The sequence below is a fragment of the Elephantulus edwardii genome, unplaced genomic scaffold (assembly GCF_000299155.1).
Source record: "Elephantulus edwardii isolate Elephantulus edwardi_28Jun2011 unplaced genomic scaffold, EleEdw1.0 scaffold00042, whole genome shotgun sequence".
Classification (NCBI taxonomy): Eukaryota; Metazoa; Chordata; class Mammalia; order Macroscelidea; family Macroscelididae; genus Elephantulus; species Elephantulus edwardii.
Genome location: NW_006399792.1, coordinates 7,712,166 through 7,723,371, shown reverse-complemented (window position 1 = coordinate 7,723,371; position 11,206 = coordinate 7,712,166). Strand labels below are relative to the sequence as shown.

Sequence of the window (11,206 nt, the reverse complement as noted above, 5' to 3'; positions counted from 1 at the left end):
GTTTGTTAGCCATCTGAATGTCGTCTTCGGTGAAGTGCCTGTTCATATCCTGTGCCCATTTTTCTATTGGATTATTTACCTTTATCTTGTTGTGGTCAAAGTTAGCATTTTTTCAAAGTATGAATTATTGTTATATTGTTTGGTGCCATCGAGGCAAGTGTGAACCACAGGGACTCTGTGGACAACAGATTGGAACCTTGTCCTATGCTGTGCCGTACTCATACTTCCGGACACAGCCCTCTGTCAGTCCCTGTGTCAATCCACCTGGTTGAGAGTCTTCCTCTCTTTCTCCCACCCTCTACCTTTTCAAGCATGATGTTTCTCTTTAAAGAATAGCCTCTCCTAGAAACATGCCCTAAGTATGTGAGACACAGCTTTATCATCTTTGTCTCCATCTTCTTCTTTTTTTTTTTTAAATCATCTTTTGAACTCTGTACTTTCAGCAAGACATATTTGTTTGTTCTTTTGCCAGTTCATGGGCTATTCAGTACCATTCTCCAGCACCATAGCTCAAAGACATGAGTTCTTCTGTCATTCTACACAAATTTATGAGTAGGGAATCTTTATCTTGACCTAAGGTATTTGCCATTTTTTGTTGTGTGTCCTCTCGTTGGAACCAACTCATAGCTCGGGTTTTCAGAGGCTTTAAATGGCACAGGAGGAAATTACCTATGTTTCTTTCATGGAGTAGTTGGTAGATTTGAATTGTGTCTTTGGGTTGGCAGTGCAACTTCTTAAAACTAAGCCACCAGAGCTCTCTAATAAATACAAAAACTTGGCAGCATCATGATAGACAGTGAAGATATTGAGATTTTTAATAGCTTTAGTTTGCTTGGCTCCACAATCAACACTCTTGGCACTAGCAGCTAGGAAATTAAAAGACAAATTATATCAGGAAAGTCTGTTGTCAGACCTCTCCAAAGTATTGAGGAGCATCACTGTCAGTCTGGAGAGTAAGGTGCACCTGATCCAGGCTGTAGTCTTTGCAATTACTTGCTATGCATCAGAAAGCTGGACAGTGACTAGGGATGATACAAAAATTGATGTCTTTGAGCTGTGGTGCTGGGAAAGAGTATGGTATATACCATGGACTGAGAGGAGAACAAAAAGGTTTATCCTAGAGCGGATGAGACCAGGCTGCTCCTTGGAGGTGAAGATTCTGAAGCCTCATTTGACATGCTTTGGACATGTTGCAAGGAGGGACCAGTCCTTGGAGAGGGATGTCATGCTTGGGAGGGGTGAAGGGACAGTGCAAGAGAGGAAGATTAATGAGGTGGATTGATTTAGTGACAGGGATAATGGGGGTAGGTGTGTTAGAGACAATAAGATTGGCACAGGATAGAGCAGGGTTTAGGGCCATTGTCCAGAGGGTTGCTATGAGTTGCAGCAGACTAGAGGACATGTAACAACAGCAACAACATGCCAAAATAAAACAAAAAAAAAATAAAATAATAGTGAATGCAGAGATAAATAAAAGTTGGCTATTTACAAGCCTATCTTTGGGGTTTTGGCAAATAGTGTTAGATGCCAAAGCTTTAAGTAGAAAACTTTGAAGATGAAAGTATAATTTCAGTTGAGAAAAGATAGGAGATATAAGTTTGCTGTTTGAGAACTCTTGTACTAAATTAGCAAGGAAGGTGAAAAGATGCAACAAGATTAAACCTGAGTCTTATTATCTTTAGTGACTTGCTACTTGAAACCTGGAAGATTAGAATTCTATTTATAGGTTGTTCTATAAGTGCAAATGGCATGTTCCTATTTGACTTTTTATGTTGTCTTGCAAGGGTACTGAAAGATCAGATTATGCATGGCCTTTGTGGCGTGTACAGCACATTTATTCTTGATCATTAGTTTTCTTAATTTTTATTGTTAGTTGACCTCACTGTTTAACTCTTTTGAGTCCTACCAAAGATTGAAGACTTTCTGCTTTGACATATTAATAAATGCAGTTCACCTCCCTCTTCACCAGTGCTTAAATCCTGATGGATTGTTATAAATCCTCTTTTTAGCTTCCTCCTTCCCACGCCACTCAAATCAGTCAATTTTTACATTATTAGCTTCTAGAATTCTAATCTTAAGTCTAATTGTGAAGGTTCCTTTTCCAAACTTAGAAAAATAGTTGTTAGAGTTCTGTGGTGTGCTGTGTAAAGGTCATTTTTTCCTTTTAACTAGGATGATGATGTTTATTGTTATTATGTACTGCCCAGTTGTCTGCCACTCATAGTGACCCTATGTACTATATAGCCCTGGACTCAATTCTATCTTGAGCCAGTCTCACTGTCCCTGACACATCTACCCCCATTACCGTAGTTGTTGAGCCAATCCATCTCATTCAGGGTCTTCCTCTCCTGCACTGTCCTTCCACCTTTCCAAGCATGATATCCTTCTTCATGGACTGATCCTTCTTGTCAACATACCTGAAGTATATGAGACAGAGCTTCAAAATCCTTTACCTTAAGGTTCAACCTGGTTTATTCTTTCCAGGACAAACCTGTTTGTTTTCTTGGAAGTCCATGGTATATGTTCAACTATCTTCTCCAGCACCACAACTCAAAGGCATCAATTCTTATGATAGAAGAATCCTTAGTCATTGCCAACTCTCTGATGTGTAGCAATAATTATGAGGACCATAGTTTGGATCAGGTGCACCCTAGTTTCTAGACTGACATTGTTGCTACTCCAAACTCTGGAGAAGTCTCTGATAGCAGATTTCCCCAGTGCATTCTGTCTTTTGATTTACTGACTGCTTGTGCCAAGAGTGCTGATTGTGGATCCAAGCAAGCTGAAATTATTATCAACCTTGATATCTCCTCCATCTATCAGGGTGCTGTCAGTTGCCCCAGTGGTGAGAATCTTTCTTTCTTTAAGGTTGAGCTTCAATCCATCTTTAAGACTATAGTTCTTAACCTTCTGCAGCAAATGCCTCATGTCTTCCTCAATTTTGGCTAGCAAGGTTGTGTCCTCTGCATAACACAGATTGTTGATGAGTCTTCCTCCAATCCTAACGTCACATTCCTCCTCATGAAATTAGGGGTAAATAATTTTTTAAAGTAATGAGTCTTCCTCCAATTCTAATGCCACATTCCTCCTCACACACCTCATTAAGTGGTATATATATATTTTGTTAAAGTAGTAAAAAATTCCGCTAACAATGCTGGATTTAGCTAACAAAAACTTTGGGCTGGAAGCCTCTTATTTAGAGTCATTTAGGACCTGGTGGCTGAACTTTGGTATTTAAATGTTGGTTGGGCCCCGAGTAAGTCTCTAGTTTGGAGGCTCATGTGTGAAGTAGTTGGATTCTGGAAGGTGGGTTCTCTTGTTTTAGTTGAGGATTGGCTTTGGACTGCAGCTCTCAGGCCTGATGTTAATTGTGTTCAGGACAAACATTCTTCTAAGTGGTAAAGCACTGGTCTGTTAGTTTGCTATAATGAGGTAACGTGGGGTTGCTATGATGCTGAATGCTGTATCACTGGTGTGTCAAATGCCATAACGGTTACCCATGGTGAACAGTGTTGGTGGAACTCCCAGAATAAACAGGTTAGGAAGCCAGATTAGCATCTTCTTCCTAAGCAACATGCTGCTGGAAACTCGATGAACTTAGAGAAACAACGATAGTTATATAGAACAGGGTTCTGGTCTTTTGTTCATGGAGTTGCTATGAGTCATGCTTGACTTGATGATATTTAACAACAACAACAACAGTAAATAATTTTGAACATATGCTGCCCTGGATGTGCTCACTAAGTTGTGCCGAGAAATCTGGAGGACAGCCAGCTGGCCAACTGACTGGAAAAGATCGATATTTGTTCCCATTCCAAAGAAAGGTGACCCAATAGAGTGCAGAAATTATTGAACATTATCATTGACTCTGAGAAGAATGGGAATCCCAGAACATATGATTGTGCTCATGCAAAACCTACCCTTGGACCAAGAGGCAGTCATCAGAACAGAGCAAGGAGACACTACATGGTTCAAAATCAAGAAGGGGGTCCGTCAGGGATGTATTTTGTTTCCATACCTTTTCAATCTGTATGTAGAACAGATCATCTGAGACTCTTGGCTGTATGAGGAGAAATGTGGCATCAGGTTGGTGGAAGAGTCATCAACAACCTGCTTTATGAAGATGACACAACCATGCTTGCTGAAACTGAGGGGAACCTGAAGCGCTTGCTGCAGAAGGTCAAGGACTGCAGCCTTCAGTACGGATTGAAACTCAACATCAAGAAAAAAAAATATTCTCACCACTGGGCCAATTGGCAGCATCAATTGGCGAAGAGATTGAGATAGTTTACTGTTTTAGTTTGCTTGGCTCCACAGTCAACACTCTTGGTACCAGCAGCCAGGAAATCAAGAGATGAATTACTCAGGGAAAGTCAGTTGTAAGGAACCTCTCAAGAGTACTGAAGAACAACGATGTCAGGCTGGAGACTAAGGTGCACCTGATCCGGGATATAATCTTCTCAATTACGTGCAATGCATTGGAGAGTTGGACAGTGACTAGGGATGATAGAAGGAGAATTGATGACTTTTAGCTGTGGTGCTGGAGAAGTGTATTGAATATATCATGGACTGCTAGGAGAACAAACAGGTTTGTCCTGGATAGGGTGAAGCTGGAATGCTCCTTGGAGTCAAGGATTCTGAAGCTTTGTCTGACATCCTTTGGGCATGTTGCAAGGAAAGACTGGTCCTTGGAGAGGGACATCATGTTTGGGAGAGTGGAGGGATGGCACAGGAGAGGAAGACCCTCGATGAGGTGGATCAATTCTGTGTTTGGGGTGGTGGGAATGAGTGTGTCAGAGACGGCGAGGTTGGCACAGGATAGAGCAGCGTTTAGCGCTCTTGTACTTCTGTAAACTAACTTCTGATGCCAGTAATGAGAGAGACTTCATTGAGTGGGTTTTACCTCCAGGAACCCAATTTATTATGGAAACAGGAGTTAACCTTTCTTTGGCCTCTGTGTTTAGTTCTTTACAAGAGTTCTCACATTTAATCCTCACAGCAATCTTAAGAGATTGAGACTGTGGTCTTCATATTACAGATGAGAAATTGAGGCCTATAGGGATTAAATAATTTTAAACTCAAGACAGTCTTGACTCTGTAACCTGTCCTCTTGTTGTGTTTTATGGCTTTGTTAAGAAAGGATTTGTTGGGGCACCCGCTGTGTGTATGAAGATTTTACCAACTTGAATTGATAATCATGGTTTTCCCAATGTGTAAAGGGTAGAACTGCCCCGTAAGTTTTAGACTATACTGTTTATGGAAGCAGATTGCCAAGGCTTTTACCCCTTGGTGTTAATGGATGAGTTGAAACCACTAATGTTACTTAAAAAGTTAAAGTCATTGCTATATGGAGCTGTCTCATAGCAAACAATCTAGTGAGTTTTCAGCAGCTTTAATTTGGTGAATTTGAGCTGATTGCCTTTGGATTGACAGTATAACTCCTTAGGCTCTAGGCCACCAGAGCTATTGCTGCTTGTACCACCCACAGAACTGTGGGATTTAGATAGGATAAAAAAAAATTAAAAAATGATGGTTTACTTAATAATTGTACTTGGGACTTCACATACTGAAAAGTGAGAGATTGCCTGAAATTTCACTTAAACAGCACCTCAGTACAATACTTAAATCCACATCTGCTAAGACTAGTGTTAAGTATTTTAAATTAAGTCTATCAACCATTTATATGAAAACTTTTTTTTTTTAACAGTGGGCCACATTACGAATTGAAAAAGGAACCCCAAAGAAGTTGGTTCTTAAAAACTCAGCTTCTGTTGGTAAGCTTTCCTTTTCATGATAATTTTTCCAATATTTCCAATTGAATAGAATTGCATGTTACCATTTCATCTTAAAATATGCAACAAGCAATTAGTTCAGCAGGTTTGAATCAATCATTCATGGTTTTTCTCTTTTTGCAAAATAGCAAGTTGTCTGAATTTTATTGACTTTTTTCTTGTTAAGGTTATAATATATGCTAATTCATTTTTATGGGTGATTTTAATCCATGGCCCTCGGGCCTGGTTCAAATTGTTTTTTATCAAACATTCTTCTAGGTTGTATAGCCCTGGTCTGTGCATTGCTTTACAGAGGTAACACGCGGTTGCTGTGAAGCTGAACACTGTGACACTGATGTATCAAATGTGATAATGGTTACCCATGGTGGACAGTGTTTGGTGGAACTTCCCAATTAAGACAAGCTTGGAAGCAGGAGTGACATCTACTTCCAAAATAGCTTGCCTCTGGAAACTCTATGAACCTGGAGAAAGGACGAAAGTTAGACAAGTGTTCAGGTCTTTTATTCATAGGGTCGCTAAGAGTCGCCTATGTCTCAATGGCACTTAACAACAACAACAACAACAACTTTATATTTTTAGAGATATTGAGGCGTGAATTTAAAGGTGGCCAAATACAGTTTTAAAGATGTTAAGAATTAATAATAACAATAATAATACATTCTGGGAGTTAATACTTATTTTTGCGGTTTCACTAACACCTTATCCTAACTTGTGGTACTCAAAGTGTCTTCTTCTAAGAACTCTTCTCTTCTGATTGCTAACTGGTAAAACAGAAAATAAAAAATAACTTCCATCCACCATCACATAGTCACACACATAACCACATACAGTCGTTCCCAGAACTGCTGAGACCAGTGGAGGTGGTTCAGTGCACCCTTAGAAGTCCACAAAGAAGGCAAAAACATAGCTAGTGTTATTGTTGCTCTTAGTTGCTTTCATGCATTGAGCAATGTCCCTCCAGAATTCATGTATGTCATGATGTTGTTGTTATTGTGTGCCATCAAGTCACCAGTGATCCATGGTAACCCTCTGTACATTCACCCTGAACCCTTCCTACCCTATCCCGAGACAATCTAATCATCTGTGACAGACCTAATCCCATTTCTCCAGCCACTGAATCAGTCCATCTCATTTTGGGTCTTCCTCTTCTGCACTGTCCCTCCACTTCTCTGTGTGTGCTGTCCCTTTCCAAGGACTGGCCCTTCCTGGCCATGTGCCCAGAGTGAGTGAGGATGAGCTTTGGAATCCTTGCCTCCAAAGAGCAGGTTGGTTTCGCCCACTCTAGGACAGACCTGTTTGTTCTCCTGCAAGTCCATGGTGTGTTTGGTGCTTTTCTCCAGCACCATAGTTCAGGGGCATCCTTCTTCTATTATACTTAGTTAACTGTGTAATAATATTCAATAATCTGATAAACCAAATAGTTGTAAAAGGATTAAGAATGGAATACCATACCCCTTGACACCCTTGAATCCTATCACAATCCTGATAGACAAGAGAAATTGCCTTCAGATGTGGCCTGTGACAGCTTTTATCTCAGCAGAGATAAAAGGGAAGAAATCAGAGAGTAGGGGGACCAAGAAAGAATTGCCAGGAGTGCAGCTAATCCTTGTCAGCTCAGTCTCTGCTTGAGAAAGCTCCTTAGCACTGAGAAACCCAAGACACAAGGAGGTCTCCATGGAATGGTGGTCTACAGATGCTGAAGGAAACCAGGACTCTCCTCCAGAGCTCACAGAAAAAGACAGCCTTCTCCTAGAGTTGGCACCTGGAATCTGGACTTGGAACTTCTTAACCTGTTAAAATCATCATCATCATCATCCACAAAAAAAAAAAGAAAAGAAAAAATAACTCCCACGTTGCCACATACTACACCTTCCTTTTGTGGAGTCGTAATGGTCTTGATTTCATTTGGAGCTCTACTGGCTTCGTGGCAAGAAGCTGCACTCCAATTTTGAAGGCATGTGGTTTGAGGCCACCAGCTGCTCCACAGGAGAAGGATGGGAAATCTCCTCCCGTGCGATTAACCAAGTCAGTTATGACTTGGTTCTTACTTAATGGTACACAACAACAACCACCACAACTACAATTTCATTTAATTTAAACAGGTTTGATTTTGGTATCCTTTTCTTTATATAATACTAGTGAGTTAGTAAAAGAAGTGAGTTTATCAACCTTCTTCGTATGTCTAGATAAATCTTTCCATGTGGGATTGTTGCTTTCGTGTACTGTCAAGTCGGAACCGACCCATAGCTGGATTTTCAGAGACAGTAAAACAGAGTTGGTCTTTCACCCTCAGAACAACTGGTGGAGTTGAACTGTGTACCTTTGAGTTGGCAGTACAATTTTAAAAATTGCTGGAAACACCGAACTCATAAAGATCCACTACTGTTGAGTTGATTCTGACTCATCATGATCCTCTGTCAACCATCCATCTTTCTCCTCCATAGCAACTGTTGAATTCAAATCATTAACCTTTCAGTTAGTGACTCAATACGTAACATACCATGAGAGCTCCTACCGGAGTCCTAGAGAAGAATTCTGTGGAAATGATGGCTGTGAATAAGAAAGAAGGAGATTTCATTTTCAGATTTTAAAAGACTAAGGATGAATTTTTTCTTAAAATGTAGGAAAATTTTGTGTTCATATGATTTAAGAAAGGGAGCACTATAAAAAAAAGAAAGGGAGCACTGGTGGCCTAGTGGCAAAAAGTTGCACTCCCGATGACATGTGGTTTGAATCCACCAGCGTGAAGGATGGGCAGTCTCCTTTCATGTGTTTAACAGCTTCTAAAAAAAACCATAACAAAAATGCTGGAGAAGGGTCAGCTAGGCATCGGAAGGTCAACTAGGCATCGCAGGGTCAGCTAGGCATCGGACGGTCAGCTAGGCATCAGATGGTCAGCTAGGGATCCATTCTGACTTATGGTACACAACAACAACAACAACAACAACAACGTGATGTTGGATAAAAAAAGGCCAAAATGCCCAGTATTTCAGCAGAAGCAATTTACTTTCAGGTGATTAGTCTAAAAGGAATTGTAAAAATGTTATAGTATATTGAGTCTTGGAAATAGCAAAAGATAAAAATAATGCTGAATACATTGTAAAGAAGCTAGTATAGAATAAAAAAAAGTTGAAATGAAAATAGTATTCTTAGTAAGTATTGAGTTAAAACATTTGAACATTTTAACAATTTTTTAAATTTAATTTTATTAATGTTAATGAATACTTATAGAGATTTTGGATTTCCATTCATTCATTGTTACATTTTTCTCCCTGCCCACCCCCCTCCCCCCAGTTTGCTTTTCTCTTTGAAAAGTAAAAGAAAAATCCTTTCATTATATACAATATCCCCCCCTCTCCCCAGTACACTCCACTATGTAACCTTTATTCTGGACTCTTGTCATAATCATAATACCCAATCATATATTCCCTTTCAATTGTTTTCTCCCTCATATGTTTCAATACAATATACATAATTTATCCTGTTTTTCCTCAGTCTCACCCCAACCCTGAAGTCAGTCCCATTCTACAACAGTAGCACTGTGCAGTATTTGTCCTTTTGTGACTGAGATATTTCACTCAGCGTAATATCCTCCAGAGTCACCCATTTTGAATAGTATTGCATGAGTTCCTTTTTTTAAAATGAAGCATAGTATTCCATTGTGTGAATATTCCAGAGTTTCTCTATCCGTTCGTTTGTTGATGGGCACTTAGGTTATTTACAACTCTTTGCTATTGTGAATAAAGCAGCAATAAACATGGGTGTGCATATATCTGCCTGGGTGGCAATTACGGTTTCTTTAGGTAGATTCCCAGTAGAGGAATTGCTGGGTCAAATGGTATGTCTATTTACAACTTTTTGAGAAAGCACCATACAGACTTCCATAGTGGTTGCAACATTTTACACTCCTACCAACAGTGAATAAGGGTTCCAGTTTCGCCAGCATTTGTTGTTTGCTGTTGTGTTAAATTTTGCTATTCTGACTGGTGTGAGATGATACCTCATAGTTTTTTTGATTTGCATCTCTCTTAGTGCTAGGGATTTTGAACATTTCTTCATGCATTTGTTGGCCATCTGAATGTCTTCTCTGGTGAAATGTCTGTTTATATCCTGTGCCCATTTTTCAATTGGATTATTTACCTTTATCTTGTGGTACTCAAGTATTTTATAAATTCTAGATAGAAGTCCCTTATCTGACATGTCATTACCAAATATTTTTTCCCCAGTCTGTGGTATCCCTTTTTACCTTATTGGAAAAATTTTTGGATGTGTATAGGGATTTGATTCTTAGAAGGTCCCATTCATCTATTTTATCGTGTCCTGGTTGTAGATTTTTCAGGATGCTTGGAAGACTGTTGTGGATTAGGACTTCTAGAGTTCTTCCAAGCTTTTCTTTAATGAAATGTATAGTTCTTGGTTTTAGTCCTAGGTCCATGACCCATTTTTGAGTTAGTTTTTGTGTATGGAGTGAGGTGTGAATCTTGCTTGAGTTTTCTACAGGTAGTTTTCCAATTTTGCCAGCTTCATTTGTTAAAAAGGTTGTCTTTCCCCCACTTAACTGATTTCATCTCTTTGTCAAAAATTAACTGACCGTAGGTAGATGGGTTGATTTCTGAGTTCTCAGTTCTATTCCATTGATCTATGTGTCTGTCATTGTACCAGTACCATGTTGTCTTGACCACCACAGCAGCGGTAGGTTTTGAAATTAGGGAGTGAGATGCTTCCTACCTTATTTCTTTTTTTAAGGAGTGTTTTGCTTATCTGGGGCCTCTTTCCATTCCAAATGAAATTGGAGATTGCCTTTCTAATTGAAATTGAAATTGGTATTTGTATTGGGATTACACTAAATGTGTAAATTGCTTTTGGTAGTGTCATTTTCACAATATTGAGTCTTCCCATGGTGTGCAAGGGCTATTCTTCCACTTCTCCAGGTCTCTGTTTCTTGTAGTAATGTTTTGTAATTTTCTTTGAATAGATTCTTTGTGCTTCTGGTTAGATTTACCCCCAGGTATTTAATCTTGTGGTTAGCAATTGTTTAGGGCATTGTTTTTCTAAGCTCCAGTTCTATTTTCTCTTTGTCACTGTAGAGAAATCCAACTGATTTTTGTAGTTGATCTTGTATCCTGTCACTTTTTTGAATTGGTCAACTATGTCCAGTAGTTTACTTGCTGAATTGATAGGGTTTTCTAAGTATACTATCATATCATCTGTATACAGAGATAATCTCACCTCCTCTTTGCCAATTTGGATACCTCTTATTCCTTGTCTTATTGCTGTCACTAAGACTTCTATTACAATATTGACTAGGAGAGGTGATAGTGGGCATCCTTGCCTAGTTCCTGTTCTCAAATGCTTTTAATCTTTCTCCTTTGAGAACAAGATTGGCTTTTGGGCTTTTTTTTTTCTATAATTAT

General features: G+C 39.3%; 1 protein-coding gene across 1 annotated transcript in view; it reads left to right on the top strand.

Moving 5' to 3' along the window:
- AGPAT9 (1-acylglycerol-3-phosphate O-acyltransferase 9) overlaps window positions 1-11,206 on the top strand; it is a 108,478-nt gene that overhangs the window by 22,501 nt on the left and 74,771 nt on the right. Inside the window, exon 2 of the mRNA XM_006885324.1 lies at window positions 5,708-5,774. Coding sequence (XP_006885386.1) covers window positions 5,708-5,774 — 67 coding nt within the window. The remainder of the gene's footprint in view (window positions 1-5,707; window positions 5,775-11,206) is intronic.